Consider the following 19,411-nt stretch of genomic DNA (forward strand, 5'->3'; position numbering starts at 1 on the left):
AGGTCATACTTAACTGGAGCTTCTCAGTTCATGTTGGGCAGTTTTCCTCTTCAGCTGTTCCCATCACTTCTAGGATTCCCCAGGGTTCTGTCTTAGGCCTTTTTCTTTTTATCCCCTTACTCTTTGTTTGACAGCTTAGACTGGGTCAAATCCTGGATGACCATTAACGCTTTAAACAAAAGAACACTGACTAAAGCTTTGACTTTTTTTACCTTTATTTTCATTCAAATGTCAAAAACATCGGTGTGAACTTTGGAGGTGCTTTTAAACTTGCCAAGCAGGTGAATTCTTTGGTAGAGTTCCAGTTTTACTAACTCAGACAGTTGCTATGGTTTATCTTCCTCTTAAAGAAATAGAGATCCAAACTTCCCAGCTAGATTTCTTAAACTAATTACACTGTGGTGTTGGTGAGTTAATAAAATGATGTCGGCTGCTATTGAATGCAGAAAAATATATTTTAGCTATCTGCTCAGAAAAGAATCCACAAATAGCCATAATTTGGAGGCACATTCCATGGAAATATCTGCAAATACTGAGGAGCAAATAGGCATGGATCCTCTGTATAATTAAACTCTGATCATTGTAGAAATATCTGCCATATAGTCTGAGTGAGTTTCTGTGCTTAAACAATACAAGCAGCCTTAAAAGAACTAAAACTCTTATTAGTCTGGAAAACAATTGAACTTAAATGGTAAAAATTGGGAGACACCCGTTAACAGGTCCATAATTCTAGTATGGAAGGGTATGGTATGGATGCAATTTTGAAATGAACAATTTTTGTAGGTGTTCTTAAGCAATGTGTTTTCCAGTATAACCACATAATTATCCACAAATAAAAATGAGGAAGAAATTATGATGATGTATAACTCATGACAGTGGAGGGTTGAGAGCACTAGTGTTTTTACATTTAATAAAAAAACACTACAAACCTGGTGCTTGACAAATTTGCTTGTTTGAGTCATTTGTAGCTGTTTAGATCCTCCTAATAGACCACAGAAACACTAAAAGAACTTAAACATTTGTGGTAATAGACACTGTAATGGAAAAACTCTGCATAGCCAACATTTACAGATAATAGGATACAGATTTGGAGTCAAGCGATGAAGTCAAACGTTTGGTGAGCACATCCACCCACAAGGATCCCCCTCCCTAAAACATTTGCAGCTTCTTCCCAATAATACGGAACATAAATGTTGGTTGTTTGAAGCCATTTCAACAAACGATCATTCCGCTCCTCCTCCTCCTGTTGATGCTGAGAAAGAGAGGAAGGAAAGAAGGAAACTGATATTACATGCTATGCAATTTCACCAGGTGACCTTTATGACGTTCCTTTTTTGAGATGAAAACTGTTTTATAAATTAAAAACATACAATACCACCTTTGATGTTAATATTCCCTCTGCTTACTTAAACAGGTAAACTGGGAATCTACCTGGAGTATGATAAAATCCTCTGAGTCTCTTTACTGACTTGTCCAACACATATCTGGATGATTCCAGCTGCCGAACACAGCAGTATAACTGACTTGTAATGTTATCCAGATGTTTGCGGATAAGCCGATCCTGATGTATTTAAGATGACAGGCTGACCCCTGATTCCTCTCAAAGCTGGTCACCAGAGATTTATGGTTCTCTTCAGAATGAATATTTTACTCGTGCTGTTTCAATGCGGAAACATTATGAGGCGCAGGGTGGGAGGGACGAGCTGTTCTCTGTGGTTTCTGTTCTAAAGACAGAAATGTGTGTTGATGAATACAGTGGCCTCCACAGTTATCGGCTCTGTTGCTAAAGATGTGTACTAAAGCTTTAAAATAAATAGTTGTTATGGAGACATGGTGGCTGTTAGATGTAGTTTTCTAACAGGGGGCTGTGGAGGTTATTTTTATCTCCTTTTTCATTGTCCTCGCTGCATCTGATGGCAAGATAAATATGAGTCCTCATCCAGCCTTGTTTCCCAACATTCCAGTTGTTTTAAACGTTTTATTATACAGGCAAGTTTAGATGAACACATTTTCCTGTACCTACTTCCCAACACACTCTGGCTTATCTCTTGTCTTTCACATTTTGAAGAGTATCACATTTATCACCCAGGAAAGCAGAAATCAAGGATTGCGAATTAAATATCTTTTGATTAATTTTTAAAACAACAACTAAAGTATAAATGACAAAAACATTATTACAGTAATCTTATTATTAGGCATAGTTTTTTCTGTTGCTCCCAAACTGTGGAACAATCTTCCCTCTTTTGGAAGAACAGCAGACAATTTCAGTTATTTTAAGTTCCTTTTAAGAATCCATATTTTTAACTTAATTGTATTTGATGAGAAATTCTTATGTAGTTCTTATAAAGGTCCTTTCTTTTTCTTTTTTAGCTGTTCTCTTCTTGCCTGTTAAATTATGTATGATTTTGTTTGGGTCATGTTTTATTCTGTGAACATATTGAGCGCTTTACATTTGGTCTCTTTGGGTGCATAAAGTGCTGTGTAAATATAGGTTGATTGAATTGATTGATTAACAGATGTTGTGAATTTAAAGGCTGGACTTTCCTAACATTTTCAGTGTGAGATTATTCTACTGAAGTACAAATTACACTTAATTTAATATTTTTGTCACATCTGTTAGAGGGGTATCTATAAGCCTGGGGGTCACTAAATACAGAGTGGCCTATAAAAGTATTACTGCTTAAACTTTTCACATCTTGTCATGTTACAACCAGAAACTAAATATATAAGTGCTGAAAACTTTTATAGAGCTTTCTTTGCCAAAAAATGTTGAAAACCATGAATTGTTTTTACTTGACTTCACTGTTGATCTGTCTCATTATATTCCGATAAATTATAACGAATTCTGTGTTTGTAAATGTCAAAATGGGAGGAAAGGTATAAATGAATAAATCTGAAGTTTGTCTTTGGTTCTTCCAGAAGGACTTTGATATAAAAAGTTAAAGCTATTTTGCTAAACTCCCTATAAAAATAAGTTTGCTTCCTAATTAACCACTTAGACGTCAGTGAGCGAGTGATTAATTGAGCAACAAACTCAACCTATTCCGGTTTTGGGTTATCATGACAGGAGCAGCATCAGCAGTAAAAAAAAAAAAAAAAACACGGTAGAGAATTTTAAATAGTTTAAATAAATTGGCGATGCTGTTCTCTGCTTTCATTGAGCTTCTGCTTTGTCTCGCCGTGTCTGCAGTTGTGCGTCATCTTGGAGCCCATGCAGGAGCTCATGTCGAGGCACAAGACCTACAACCTCAGTCCTCGGGACTGTCTCAAGACATGTCTGTTCCAAAAATGGCAGAGAATGGTAGCACCACCAGGTAAATACATAATGCATAGTGTTTCCTTCTACTGAAACCCTGAAAGAGCTGTTTCTTTCAGCAAAACTCTTAAATTCTGTTTTGTTTTCCTGAATATTTAATACAATAAAAGTGAGTCCTAATGGGGCTGAAGTAACCATCATTATAAACAGCTGGTTCCTCATAAAGAATACTGAGAGGTAATTGCTCCCTCTACTGAGCTTTTGAGTTTATTCTTCCGTTTAAACAGCTTTTAATTCCACTCCATCCATCACTGTGCAGGAATATTTTCACTCAGAGTGTGTTTTATTGCATCATTTATGTTCCCAAATTTGCCATTATACATCCTAATTCCTGAAATATATTTTTTGCCTGTCAGGTATATAAAATCATCAGAATTCAGGGTTGCCTCTTGAATCTCAACCCTGCCAATCTTTAACAGGCCTCTCAGGCGCCCTTGATTGATGTTTGCAGGCTGGTTTCTGAAAAGTACTGAGCTTAAATTGGCTGCGCGGTCTTAAGCCGGAGAGGGAGTAAGCCGGGGCCTTTTTTTTTTCTTTTTTTTTTTGGGACACATTGGAGTGGCTGCAAATTACAGCAATGCTTAGCGAGGCGTGACGAGATGTCTTTAAAAACCAACACCAGTCAAAAAGCCTTTGACTCAGACCTGTGTAACTTTAATTAAGAGTGCCGAGTGTAATCAAACTCGCAGATCCAGCTCCCCGGACAGCGGCTCCCTAGTGTCCACGACATTCTTCAAAGAAAAGAAAAAACAGAGTCAGAGGGAGAGAGAAAAAGGAAAGCATTTTATGAATATAATAAAGGCTCCTGCCTGAATTGATAGTTATTTGTGCACATGGTAAAAGAGCAAAAGCAGATCAGAATTCTTCTCTGCTCTATGCAAGCGTTATGGTAATATGCAGCTTTTTATTTAAAAATTACTCCTCACAGTGTTGACCCTTTACAAAGAGGTTACTCTTTCTCATTCATTTACATGTTGACACATCTGTTGCACAATCTTTGCAGTTTAGCTGAAATGAGGGTTTTCCTTGTTGGTGATGTTGTTCCACTTTTCCTGCGATTCTTCTCCAGCTTGAAAACAGGTTGGGATTTTGGCAGGAAGGAAGCCACGGGTGTATTTATGCTCTGATAAGTTCTTTTGGTGGAAATGGAAGCAATTTTTGTGCGTCACAGGCTCAGCATTAGAGGAAACCAGTGGGATAACACAAATGATTGTCTCTCACAATAGCAGCCTTTTTATTTTTAATTTTTTTCATAAACAAACACGTCTGTCAAATTTTTTTAAATCAAACGAGATAAGATGCAGATAAAATTTGCTTTGTTTTTGGGTTCTGATTTATAGTGCTGTTTGTGTTATGAGTCTCTGATTATTATAACTGAATATGAGAGCATGATTAGACAGAAACCTCAGAAAATGTATTTCACTTTCAGACATCTGACTGAAAATCGCAGCAGGATTTTCTTGTCTTCTCTTGAGATTAAACAGAATAATGCTTTCTAACAAATACCGGAAGAATTTGCAAAACCTTGTATTCATAAATTGTGCACTACATATATTCTTTAACAAAAGTTAGTAAAACTGTCAGGGGTAAAGGAATAAACTGAACTACTTACCTGGGTAACCTTGTAATTCTAATTATTTCACTTATAGATTGACTTCTCATTCTATTTAATGTATGTTGCATTACCCAGTGATGTTATTAACAATTCTCTGTTGTACCATCTGATATATTTCTGTCTGTTTAACCAACACAACTAATTTTGGCTCCGGTTTCAGCTGGACACCCACAGAACTTCAAAACGGAAATATTTCCCACAAATCACAAAAAAGGTATCTTCTCTCTAATAACATCAACTGTCTGTTGTTTTTCAAGAAACAGCATTATTTCTCTTGCTCGCTTGAATGGACTGAAATGCATTTTCATGTGCAAGCTTATCGTGTATTCTCACCTGCCTGATGTCAAAATTATGTGTTGAATGTTTATTGCATGTGAGGACTTGGCTACAACTTGTAATTAGAGCTATTAAAAACCGATTCTCAATAGAAATAATAAAAACTCAGTGTTAATGCTAGTTAGATTTCAATAAGTCGAATGGTTGTGTTTCTTCTTTCAGTCTTGCTTTTGCTTTTGAAGAAGTTGCATCACATTGAACATCATGGTCTATAGTTGAGCATTTATGTAAATGAAGCAGAGGTTCTTTCTTATAGCTGCATGTGTTTGGAGATGTTAACACTTGTGTGGTTTCACCTCTGAAGATAAAGCATGCATCCTTGTTTAATAGAGGCTCTTATCTGTGTAACATGTCTGTGGGATTGCATCTTCTGTCTGCATGTGTTTTCAGTGTACAAGCACTGGGAAGAAGTTTGCATGATCTCACCTGCAAATTGTACACACTGCGCACACTCCTACACCTTGTCTCCGTCTGTATGCATTATGTTCTTGGCATGGCCTCTGTTTCTCTTTGCTGGTCGCGCCAAAGCTGAGCCTGCCCGACAGACAACCACGAAGAGGAGGAAACGGAAGAACTCAGCCAGCAGCGCCAACAGCAGCGTGGGCACCGCCGCCAGCAAGAAGCGCAGCCCTGCCACCAACTTCAGCCTCTCCAGTCAGGTACCTGTAAGCATCAGCTCCTCTCGGTTTGCCTCCTCTTTTATTTACATAGAGCCATTTAGCAGTCACTTTTCTTCAAAGCATCTCAGAAAGGAGCCGTAATTGGTTTCTGTAGCTGCAAATGAATGTTTGCAGGGTTCCAAACAAGCACCAGAAATCCTAATGGCATTTCAGATAGTATGGTTTAATTTATTTGTACAAATGAAAGAAAAAGCTTTAAAACTGTAAAAAAAAATAAAAAAGAGTTATATAAAATGAAATAAAATGGGACAAAATAAAAGTGATCAAAGCAGGAAAACATTTTAGTGAAAGATTAGAACATAACTGTTCTTGTAGGATGCTTTGTGACCAACCATTACAGCTGCCTCCTAAATGTTTTCTTATTTCTCAGAAAAACCTTTGCCTTTTCAGAATGTTTATTTAAAACGACCAACCAGCAATGAGACCTTGTTGCTCATCCAAATGACCAAAGCCTTGGGCTATAAATAAAAGAAGAACTTTGAAGCGAATCGGAAAATGTGGGTGGTGAAATCATGCTTTGCCCTCTCACAGCCAGCACACTGACCAGGCCCTTGAGCAAGGCACTAAACTCACAGACTGCCCAAGAGCAGTTAATTTTACTTGGAAATCATAAGCATAGCACCATCCTGCTTGAAGGGAGTAAAGGGAGCTTACTCCCTTTACTCCCTTTACTCCTGTAAAGGGAGTTTTCAGCTTTTTAAGGTGGATGTATTTAGAAATGAAAAAAAATTGATATTATAATGTTTAAGAAAAAAAGTTTGAGAAACTAATATGGATTATTTTTATAAAATAGAACATATAACTCACTAACAATACAGCCACTTGTGATATGTGTTATAAAGATATAAAATTCCAATATTTTCATTTTTACTCCAGTAAGACAAGAAAATTCAAATGTATTTGTGCCTTAAAATAAATCAACTAAACAGAGATAAGTTTGATTAAAAACACTGAGTACATCACAAAATACAAATTAATTTATTGCACATAAAAAATGGCCAGTTTTCAAAAATTGACCTTTGACCATTACATCTTGTGAGGCATTGATGTCCTTGTCAGAGCTTATTTATCACTTGTTTGAAACTTTGCAATTTTTGATCTGTCAATGATATGGGAATGTGTTTTCTAACTTATGATGGTCAACCTAAATAGTATGTCGTCTTGTATTTACCATTTTGAAGAATGACTGAAAGAAAAATACTTTTGATATTTGCTCTCTACTCACTTCTGGGATAAAGCTAAACTTTCTATATAGCATAGGCTATATTGGAAGCTCTGCAAACTTTGATTTACTCAGACAGAATTCTGAGTTAACAGTTTTCTTGTTGTATTTCTGACTTAAGAACTTGAAAAATTTGACTTCCAAATATAAATAAAATGCCGTATTTCACCCAAAGGCAATATATATTCCTTCAGGTGAAGAATTTGATTATTAAATAAACGTTCCTAGACTCTTAGATGAACTTAAAACTGTAAAGTATAAATTTAAAAATTCTTCAATTGCAGTCGCTTTTTAGATTGCTTTCACGACGTTTCTTATCTTGATATGTTTGTTGGTACATTGAAAAGTATGTTTTGTGGGTCTAAACAGAAGGAAACTCAGAGGATTTAGTGGAACATCAAGACATGTTATACTTGTGAAATTTGAATGTTACTTTTCACTTTGAAGAAATAACTGACCATTATTTTTGCCAAATTAATCAGAAAGATTTCACTACTGGTGTAAATATTTTAATTCTTCTACAAGTGTTCCTGTCGAGTTTCTGTGAGATTAAAATAATGAAATAATTATTTTTTTGGGTCATTGGTGGGATATTATAGCAGTATGTTGACAAATTCTGAAGCAGTAGTTCAGATGTATGGTGTTCAAATGTATTGTGTTGGCATTATTTATTTAAAGCTGCATCAAAGCAGTCTTTCTATGCCAACAAGCCAACAGTGTTATTTGGCATTGCCAAGTATTGTGGCACCTGTAATTTTGTAGAAATAATTAAATCTTAATGTGAAATCTTTTTTTTTACCACTGTGCAAATGGACCCAAATTAAGATTTTAGTATCTTCAATATGCATTTACGTTGCTTCTATAAAAGTTGCATTTATGTAAGTTTTTTTTTTTACACATATTTACTGGTGGATCATAAATGTGGAGGGTGCTATACTTGTTTGTTTTTTTATTATTATTATTTTCACAAAGGTGTGAAAGACATTACAACATAACACACATAGTTTATGTGTGAATGTATCACAAATATTATCTTAAACATTATATATGGGCCAGTTTTGGTCAGGCAGCTTCACTGTTTATAAAGCTGAAGATGGGATGAATGTAACTTTTAACACCTTCTCTTATGATTGGGAAAACATTCAGTAATTTCAATTTTTAAATTGGCATGTGATAAATATGAAACTTATTTAACTTTTTATTTTGATTACTTTTTAAATGTGTGTTTTGTATTAAAAAAAATTCATATCGGAAATCAATTTTTGTTTAATCTCTAATTAAATTTCTGACTGTATTTTTGTGTTTTTACTAATAAATATGGAAGTTTTATGTTAATGTAGGGGGTTAAACTATTTTATATCAGCATTAAACTGTCATAATAATATAGTTTTTATGATTAAACAAATAAATCCTGAAGGGCTTTAAATGGATTTTACAAGCATACAGCTTCATGACCTGTATTAGGTTCAAAATGCCTGATTTGGCAACACGGCTGTATTAAAGGTTACTTGACGTACTTAAAGGTTAAACAGCCGCCTAAACAGCTCAGTGTTTCACCACATGCCTGGCACCTCCCCAGAGGATTGGATGCCGCTGTGGGTGTGCTGTCTGCAGAGGCTCTACTTTTATTCCACACAATGCTCATTATACACATGCTGTATCACATTCACTCCCCAGCATCCAATTTACTGTTCTGTAGACGCGCCGGCACAGCACTCCGCTGTTCTTCTACACAGATCATTTCAGTGCAGGAAAAAGTGCGCTGATACAAAACATAAAGGGAATTTGTTTTTGTTAAGGTGTTACTGGTTGGCATTAATGTGCGTACATTTTGTCCTCAGCACTAATTCAGCCTAATGGAAAATTTAAGAGTGTTACCAGCTTTCTATACAGTGTCTGCCCAGTCTCACAGTAAATATACTGAGTCTGTATACTGTTAGTTTATCTGAAAAAGTGACCTGCTGTTAGGAAAGATTTTAAAACACAAGAATTCTGTAGGAGACCTGCATGTAGGAACCAGACAAAGTCCAAGGTTAATTGGGGCCCTCATCAAAATTAGAGTTGGAAGCCACCACAGCGCATCCATGTTAGCACATGTGAGTCAACAATAAATTTCTATATTTTGTGGTATGAAAATCACATCATCCACATCATTTTTCAGCATTCAGTACATAAATTTAATACATATTAAATAAGAACAATAAATAAAGTCAATAAAGTGTAAAAGATGTAGAAAGTTACCCTAAGTTTGCCATTTGCTCTTCCTGTCACGTCTGGTGGATATTGTTTCAATACCAACTCAGGAATGTTTAATTGACTGTATTCACAGATGAAAAATTAAAAACCTCTTGAACATTTGAGTTCATGTTTTTAAACAGAGTACCCTCCTGTTTTAAATCTTGTGTGAATTAAATGTTATATCAATTAATTTGAATAATTTAAGAATTTGAAATTCTTTGTAATATACTATTTTGGATGGTGTCATGGCTCGGTTTCAGTGCCTGTGCATAAATAACACAAAGTACGCTAAGTAAAGCTGTTTCTGTTTTTAAATTTTTGCCAAGAACTGCATGTTTTTCCCACTTCAGACTAGTTCTTTAACTCTCCCAAACATTACCAGAATACATTTTATTCTTTATTCAATAAAAACAGGGTTTATGTTTGAGATGTCATTGAACAGAATTGGCATACAGAACAATTTAGTCCTCTAATACGGGTTTGAAAAGAAAGACCAATTAATTTTGTTTTTGATTTCAACTAACTTATTCATTTTGTTCTTCTTTTAAATGGACAGTAGTGTTAAATGTGCTGCACCCTGGGCTGCCTACAAACATTCTGCAATGACCGTCTATATTTACTGAAGACTCTTGGGCTGTCTCATCTTTGTCTAGTCTTTTACCTGCTTCCCTTCGTCTCACCCATACATAATGTACATCTCAAGCACATATACACACTGCACTCGCAAATTGTTTTCTCTTTGGAAGGCAGCGTGGCTCTATGCCAGCTCTCATTATCGCAGATATCTGTATACACCCTCACCCCCCCTCCTTCTTCACATGCTCCGTCTTTGCTCCATCATTGAGCCCCCCCTCACCCACCCCAACCCCACCTCCAACCCCAACCACCCCCATTCCCTCTTCCTCTTCCTCATCACCTCCACCTACCTACCCACCTACTCACATAAGCACACACATATACACATCCCCACTTGGGTCGTGCATCCACACAACTCTTAAAGACGGGCAGCGCGGTCTGTTACATGCTGGTTACATATGTTGTGCGCCTGCCGTCTTTGTCTGAGAAGTTGTTCGTTTGTGGCTGAACACAAGCCTACGTGAGTCCAATAACAATAAGGAGTGGACCCTTGCAACTGGAAAGGGGTGGAGGGGAGGGTTAACCGGTGGTGGTGGAGAGGGTATTCATAGAATGAGCAACACTGACCTCTAGTGGTTTACATTGGGAACATCCAAGACTGAAATCATCTTGAAATGGTCGTGTTTTATAATCCATAGATCTACTTGACATTAGATTTAAGTTGCCTTAATTTAGAATCAAATCACAGTTAAAGAAAAAAAAATGCACCTGCACTGCATATGGCACAGGCAGTTGCATACACACATTACGGACTGTAATATCATACATATTTTGAGCTTTTAATCATAGATTTTAACTATTTTTTAGGCTGTAAGAAATATACATCAAACAACCTTAGTTAATTAAGAAAGGAATGGATATATACATAACTATTTTTTTATTATTTGTAGATTTTCTCAAAGTTTTTAGCCAAAATGTCTGGCAAGAATGTTTGACCACTCTTCTTTGTTGGATTGGTAGAGTTGATTTGTTTGTTGATTTCCTGCCAACGATCGGGCTTTTGAGTGAAGCCAACAAATGTTCAGATTTGAGGTCAGAGCTCTGAGGAGGCCATTCAGTAAGCCTAATGTAAGCCTTCCAAAAATATTTTTTATGTTTGGGATCATCGTCATGATGGAACTGCCAATTATGTCCAAATTTCTGTCCCAAACTATTACCTCTGATGAAGGCAAATCAGTTAGTAAGTTCTGGAAGAACACAGGAAGTTTATCATAAACTGGGAAACGCTCGAAGTCCAATGTCACTTTCTAGTTTAACATCAGTATAGACTATGAGTATACTGACTTGAGAAAAAATTGTCTGAGGAAGTTGTATTGCACACTTGCCTGCAAAGACAAGTGAAGGTAAAGCCTTTAAACTTGTAACATCTGTCAAGCAAGCAGTGTTAGCATAATACATAAGATCTGTTACACTGCCAGTGGTAGAAAATGTGTGAAATAATAAAGACAGAGGAATACCTTTAAGACCCTTTCCAAAGAGTTGTGAAATATTGAGCTAAAATTATGTCAGGATCTTGTTGATGGCCAAACAAAGTGAATTTACTGCACAAATTGATAAGATATAGTCAAAATGCAGAAAAATGTGAGTATATTTATGTCTGAGTTTCACTATGTGTATGCTAAATTTAAATGTGTTCAGCCAGTTCTAAGATTAAAAAAGAAATGTTGATTTTATTTTTACTAATGTAGTTCTTTTTTGGAAAAAAATGAACTACATATCCATACTACAGTATCCATAAATGTCCAAACTATTGTGACATTTATGCCAAAGATCAGTTTATGGCCAATGGGAGATGCAAATAATAAGAAAGATCTAAAATCCATCGATTGCCTTGTATGTCCAATATATCAGTTTTTATCTTCAAACATAGCATCTCCAATAACCATAGGGCCTTTCAAAGAGAAGAAGCTGAAGAGATGATCAAAGACAACAGTTATAGGTGTGAAAGAACATACCAATAATGCCCAAAAAATATGATGCTGCCAGCTCGTTGGATTATACTCTTAATTGGATTGTTTAACCGTTTTTACTTTTGGAAACCTTTTTCTCCTATTACAAGTAGGCTGTAATAGGAGTACTTTTTGGCTCTATATAACTGTGTTTTAACTGATGTTGTTTTTAAATACAATCCATAAATGACTAAATGATTTTCTGTCACGTATCTGGTTGTCCTGCTATTAGTGAAACTTTGCATCCTGTCCCAACCCACTAAATTCCCACTTGTTGTTTTGGAGGTCTGAGGAGGAGCAGATACGTCCTCCTCGCTCCCCTTTGCTAATCTCTATGAATGCATCCTGATGCAACACTTGGTGAAATCAAGCGAGAAGGGAGGCGTTTGTCTCTGCTTTGGCCCATGCAAGATCTTGATGCTTCTGCTAGTGCGAAAGCAAACTCCTAACGAGATGAGTAGACAAGTAGACAGTATTAATTAGCTCACAATTAGCTCTCCCTGGTCTCAGACTAGCCACCAGCTGTTATCATCGAAGAGATTTTGTTCAAGAGGGATGGTGGGAAGGAGGGGGTTGCCTAAAATTGGCCAGAGGTAGGTTGACAGGCCTCCTCACAGGAACAGATGGTGAATGCAAGGCTTGTTGGCAATCAGTACATTTTTAGCTAATGACTTAATTAGCTATGCAAATTGACAAATCAGTGTGGATATTGTCATTTAGTTGAAAAGCTCACCTAAATTAATTAGCCTGATTAAGGCATAGAGAGGTGTAGAAGTGGTCGCTGGGGGGAAACAGAGAGGAGATGGCTTGGATTCATGAACTGAATTTCCTTGTTGTGATTCTCATCAAAGTGTTTGTGCATTTTGTTGTGTTTTTTGGACTGGAATAGAAGCAGGGTGTGTTGTGCATGTTTACATCAATGCTTACTTTGTACAGGACTGCAGGCAGGGTTAATCTGCATTCATCTGCTTTTGGTGTGGAATTGTTTGCAGCGCTGCGGCTATGCGGTGGGTTTGTCTTGGCTTCTGTCCAGTGCACATGCACGTTTGTGGGTTATTTTTGTGTATTTGTTGTGGTGGAGACGGCTGTGGAGAGTGAGATCTCCCAACCAGGCAGCGCTGACACACATGGCCAGTGAAGCGTGCACTCCATTTAACTGAACGGCTTCTTCCCAGGTTACAATAGCTGGTCCAGAACTCGGCAGCAACAAAGGATGAGACTCAACAACTCACAAATAAATATGCCAGTAATTGAGGTCCTTATCGATCGGTGCTTGAAATAATAAATTACACTGCAAGGATTACTTTTGCAGATTAATTTAAAAACGTGACTAAACACAAGCACTTCCAGGGGGGCATCCCTCTCTATCAGGATTCCTTCACATCACACGAGTCACAGATATCAGTAGATAACGGATGAATCTCTGTCCTTCCTTTCCATGACCCAGGGTGAGAGGGCTATCTCTGTGAAATATGTCTTACATGATGAGTATTGATCGAGCTGGGTACAGCGCACCAGGGGTATCCACTCAGTGTATGGGAAGGTTTCATTTGCACGGGGAGCACAGAGAGGGGTCGCCCATTCGGATGGGTTCACTGGATACAGCCGCACTTGTCCTAAACATACACGCACATTTGCTGTCATTTCGCTGCAAGCGGGGGGTCTGCATTTAAAGCAGGAAAACACACAGCTTTCAGTGACTGGGTATTATATATCAGACAGAAAACATGATATAATGATAAAGGCTATTAAAAGTCAACGGTTGTCTTTTTGACCTTGTGGTATTTCTTTTTAAAGCTGGCTAAATATATTCTTATCTTTTGTAGAACATAATCATTTGATTGAAGTAGTACAAGTATTTTTCAGAAGTCTAAGTATATTAATGTTCCTTTGGTGTTCTGATGGTCTGAGAATAAAGACTAGATAGAAAAATCAGATACACGTTCATTTCCAGTGTGATTTTTTTTTCCATTGAGTTTGCATTTCAAAACCCCCCTAGTTGCACTTGTTGATTCCAGAACATAACCACAATACAGTTTTTCAAAACTATTTTTATTTTTGTGTACTTAGAAATTACAAAATCAAAGATGTGGCTCTCACTATATTAGTGTCCACATTTAAATAATAATAACAATTTTAAAAACTATTGAATCTCTTCAAAGCATTTCAATCCTGTAGCTGACCATTTTGAGAGGAATCTTTAAGATGTTAAAACTACAAATCATTCAGGCAATGAACTGGCTTCTAAACTTGAACAATGAATCAACGTTATGTCTACCAATAATGAACACTCTGGCATTGAACCAGTTTAGATCTTTAGACATTTTTTACCATCAGTTTGTGTTTCTTTATTGGAATCTAAGAAAACACCTAATAAAATAATTACTCTGATCAATGTTTAGCTCTGTATAAGTGTTTTTTACAGATTCATTTGCTGAAGCACAGCTGGAGAACTATTGGTCATAACTGAAATACGGTGCAGTTTAAAGCAACTACAGTATCTGTTTCCAAATTAACATTTATTAAAGGAGAAAATAAAATACAACTCAAACCAGTTTGGAATTATGTGAAAAAATAAATTATGTAAGAAGTCCCTGACATTTTTCTTAAATTGTGATGCTTTAGAGAGTTACATTTCTAGCGAACCATGATGAGATACATAATCCACAAATGGAGAAAACATGGACCAATAGTTTACCAACAAACATCTTGATGATCCTGTAGATCATTGTGTAGAATGATGAGATTTTTGTAAGGTCTGGTCTGTGTCCCATTACAACTTTTACAGCATTTCAATAGAATATGATATTGATAGTCAGACGTGGTTGGGGGTGACCTTGAGCTCAACTTGACTTGGTTTATGCAGCAGGATAGTGATCCACAACAGGTGGAGCATTGGAATGACTTAAAAAGAAAGGCTCTGAAAGGGTCTAGTCAAACTCCTGATTTAAATCCAATTGATATGCAGTGATGTGACCTTAAACAGGCCATTCTGGCTCCCAAATCCTCCAATGTGGCCAAAATAAAACAATTCTGTAAAGCAAAATTGGCCCAAACTCATCAACAGAAATATAAAGCACTCTCCTTGCCAGTTACCACAACTTCTTGATGACAGTTGAGCATCACAAACCCTAGTTTAAGGGTGCCAGTACTTTTCTACGGCCATGTTGGTTCTATTTGGGCTGCATAATATAGACAAATCTTGCAATATCAATAATATTGGTAAATATACAACTTGTTTGATCAATTGATAAATTTAAGTGTCACAAGAAAGCATAAAGAGAAGAAACCTCTAAGGGAGCAAATAACTTTGAATTTGTTCACAGTTTTATAGGTGTAAAAACAGTTTGACTTACAGATTTGAGGTCTATTTTAAAAGAGAAGATTTCAGTTAATCAACCTCTCTGCATCTCTACAGGACGTGATGGTTGTTGGAGAGCCGACCCTCATGGGCGGCGAGTTTGGGGACGAGGATGAGCGTCTGATCACCCGTCTGGAGAACACACAGTACGACGCCACCAACGGTCTGGATGACGAGGACGATTTCAACAGCTCCCCAGCTCTGGGAAACAACGCCCCCTGGAGCAGCAAACCCCCCGCCGCCCAGGACAGCAAGCCCGAGAGCACAGCGCCCCAGCCCTCGCAGTAAAAATATAATAAACAAATTACATAAAAGAAGAAAACAACAGATCCTTGGCTCCATGTGGGTTAGACATTTAAACCTCTCCCCCTTTACCCTGAGGACAGCGCTTCTGTGCCGCATAATGAATTCACCTGTCTGCAAAACCACCACTGGCATGTCTAGCCAAACTTTGTCATCTGGGATATTTTCTTCTCTGAATCATTGTAACATTTCTTTTAAAAAACACAGAGAACTGCTCAGAAGTATCTACAGACAATAAATGCATACAAAACGTATGCATTGTAAAATAAAATTATTATTGCAGACTGACTTTTTCCCTTCAGTGGAAAGCTGTAGATCAAATTCTCCCCCCCGGACCTTCAGATACGAACCTCCTGTCTGGTGGAATACCTCAGCTGTGATTGGTTGACCTGCAGGTCACAAGTCATCACGCTGACTGCGGACAGTGGGAAAGAGAGAAGAGTAAAAACAACAAACAAAATATCTCTGAAATAGAAAGCTGGCGAAGGGAAGGTGTTTTTTAGCAGCCAGCGGAGCCCATGGAAGTGTCTCACCGCATTGGACTCAAATGAAACATTGTTGGAGGCAATTGCATTTTTATTGGAAATTCAGTCGGCCGTTGGTTTGTTTCTACTGTTGCTAGAGTTTCATTTCCAATTAAGAGGAAATAAAAGTTCTCTACAAAGTGGAAGCTTTTTCAAATGAGGAAAATCTTGTCCTGGAATTGTTTTCTTAACGTTACTGCGGCTGTCACAGATTGTGATTTCATGCAAACCAGTTTGATTGTGTTTGTAGTCTATTGGTAATTTTGCTTCTTTCTGAATCCTTTGAAGTCACATTGTAATTTTGCCAATCAGTTTGTGAACTTTGCTGACACATGTTGACGCTTTATTGTTTTTCTTTATTATTATTCCTGGAAAGTTGGACTTCTTTCCCTTTAACGACCTAATCCCAAACTGATACAAAAGCCTTCTCCTGCATGATTTTATACAATTTTTATTTGGTTTGATAAATGTGCTCTTTGAAACGCATCGTTTGGTTTTTGCTTTTTGTGTTCATCAGTTTGGGAACACTGTAACAAGGTTTGTAGCTCTGTAAATAGAGGTGGAATCTATTTTGTCCACTGTAAATCAGCCACTGAAAGCAGTGTGGATATGGCAGCTGTTTTTGTTTTATACCAGTTTCTCATTTCTGTAGGGTGGTTTGGATGGATGCTGGTTTGCTTTATTTTGAACCAAAACTTCTCATGTTTCTACACCTCTCTAGCTAGTACAGAACCAAAGCCACAAAGTTAACGAACAGCCACACTGTCACATGACGATTTACTGAGGACTTAGTGACAAACTGAAGGAACAAACCAGTTTTGCATTTTCAGATTGACATACAATCTCATCCACCCCACAGAAATGCTTTAAGATCCCCGTGTTTGTTCACAATTGTTCTTTAATCTTCAATTGAATCGCTACCCCAGTATATCCTTGATCTTTTTGTTGGATTTTTGTTTAAAAATGGGCAAGAAAACAATGACAGATGTCTTTATACAATTCGATCTAATGGGTATTTATTTGTGTATTTGTAAGGAAGCTAACACATTTCAAAATATGTTTGAGCCTAGTATTATTAGACACCATTTGTACATTATATAGCAGAGGTGTTCAGTGTCATATCTGATGTCTGGTATGTATGCTTTACCATTATGTGTGCCAATAAACCGTGCTTACAGAAAAGCTGAATTTGGTTTGATCAACACACATGTGGTATTAAACGACGGTCTTGTTTCTTGAACCATATGTTTTTACATTTTTCTCATTATGTTGCACAGTATTTCTGAAACACATTTTTTTCTTTGCAGGGGCTGCTTGGTGGTTAAAACTGAAAATATTTCTGCTGTAAATTTCAGCAATGCAAGTCTTTCAGTGTGGTTTTTCTATGATATCCCAGGCCTTTGTGGGTTTTCTCAGGGTATTACATATATATAGTAATTTCTCTGTATTTGTAGTATTTTTAGGGACCCCAAATGCGTGCAAATAACTGAAATCTAGGAATATTTAAGAGCCCCTCTAAAAATGCTTATAACTGCCCATTTTAATAGGTTAAGCACCAAATACAGCTAAATATCCATTAATAAGCACAGTGGAAACCGCTAGCACTGCTGCAGAGGCTAATTGATCTTCTTTACAGTCCTAAGTAAAATGAATGATTGTTCTGGATTTGCTTCTTTGTGCTATTCAATAGCATGTCAAGTAGCATTATACTTCAGTCTTTCAGTTTCTGAATCTGGATTTTATCTAAAATATTTTAGATATGTTCTATGAAAAAGGCAACTTTTTATAAATTGTTTGAAGTTACATTCCACCCCCCCCCCACCCCCCCCACCCCCCATACGTATAAGTTTTTTTCTATGGAGAATAAGACTTGTGTTTTTGCAGCAGGGGCATCGCTGCATTATTTTATGCTTCAAACAGCTGGGAAAAAATATTCTCTGGCAACTCATAAAAGGCCTTGAAACGGTAGAAATGTAGAAGAGAACATGTTTGCATGCTTGAGGATGTAACATTTTTCAGTCTTACTATTCCTTGAGAGCCGCTGCTTCATGGAACAGATGTTAGCAATTCTGCCTTGCAGCAAGTAGGTCCTGGGTTCAGATCTCAGGCCTGGGGTCCTGTTTCATGGAGTTTTCATCTGCTCTATATAGGAATTACATTTTCCTACCAGTCCAAAAATATGCCTGTAAGATTAATTGGTCTCTATAAATTGGCTTTAGAAGTCAGTGTTTATGTGAAATGGTTGCTTGTCTTGAATTAGCCCAGTGATGGTCAAGTGCTGTGTTCAGGTTGAGTACTACTACCTATTAACTGTTATGCTCAAAACATGACAGTGAATGCTGAACCAGATCCAGAACATATGGAAAATTAATGATAAATGTTTTTAAGAACTTCAGGAATGTTTCATTTTGTAAGGTGAGCTTTTATGAGAAACATGCTTAATGATATGCATCAGTATGTTTTTTGTTTTTATTTCTAGATCATAGTTCTCCCACTTCTATACACTGGCAAAAAAATAAATAATTGTTCACATTGCCTGTACCCTTCATACAATCTAATGGCATAAAATGACTCATTCTTTTCCCTAAACAAATTCTCTCTTTAGCTGCCATTTTTGATTGCCTTTAATGATCATTGTGAAAAACAGACCTGCTGATATTTTTACCCAAAATTTTGCAGAGAAGAGCAAACTGCAGTACAGAAATATATGTGCAAACTGCTTAGCCTGGTAAAGACACATTATATGTGAACGTTATCCTTTGTAGAAGAAGCCTCAGTGCTGTTGTTGGGTAGACTTTAAATTTTGAAATATTTGACAGGACTTTGGCACCACCATGTGGAAGAGCTTGAGAACTGACACCAGAAGGAATTTATTTATTTTCTTACTTCAAATGTATGCCCTCGTCTCAAAGGTATACTCAAACTAGACATACAAACGTATTTATTTATTTAAGTGTAACTGTAGTTACTCTGTATTATTCTTTATTTGCATAAAGAATGCATTCATTTTTTTTTTTTTGCACACAGCCTATCAGACACATTTATTAATTAAAAGAATGTAGGTTCAAGTTTAATTTACAAATTAATAAGGTCTTGTGGCTGGCTTTAGAATTTGTACAGAAAACAGAGCTAAAAGGTTCTGCCCGAACAACAAAAATATTTTAAGTTTGTATCTCTCTCTCTCTCTCTCTCTCTCTCTCTATATATATATATATATATATATATATATAT

The 19,411-nt window shown here is 36.8% G+C and overlaps 1 protein-coding gene across 5 annotated transcripts in view; it reads left to right on the forward strand.

The window, feature by feature from the left end:
- The window catches only part of ldb2 (LIM domain binding 2), a 98,268-nt gene extending 80,848 nt beyond the window's left edge, over positions 1–17,420 (forward strand). Inside the window, exons 6-9 of one of the 5 annotated variants that reach the window (XM_023328964.1) lie at positions 3,191–3,314; positions 5,092–5,145; positions 5,781–5,932; positions 15,411–17,420. In XM_023328964.1, the coding sequence (XP_023184732.1) occupies positions 3,191–3,314; positions 5,092–5,145; positions 5,781–5,932; positions 15,411–15,641 (561 nt within the window). In that variant the 3' untranslated portion in view covers positions 15,642–17,420. The remainder of the gene's footprint in view (positions 1–3,190; positions 3,315–5,091; positions 5,146–5,780; positions 5,933–15,410) is intronic. The other 4 variants (XM_023328966.1, XM_023328965.1, XM_023328967.1 and 1 more) reach the window with 4 other exon arrangements.
- Positions 17,421–19,411: the final 1,991 nt, after the last annotated feature.

This window comes from Xiphophorus maculatus, chromosome 23, assembly GCF_002775205.1.
Source record: "Xiphophorus maculatus strain JP 163 A chromosome 23, X_maculatus-5.0-male, whole genome shotgun sequence".
NCBI lineage: Eukaryota > Metazoa > Chordata > Actinopteri > Cyprinodontiformes > Poeciliidae > Xiphophorus > Xiphophorus maculatus.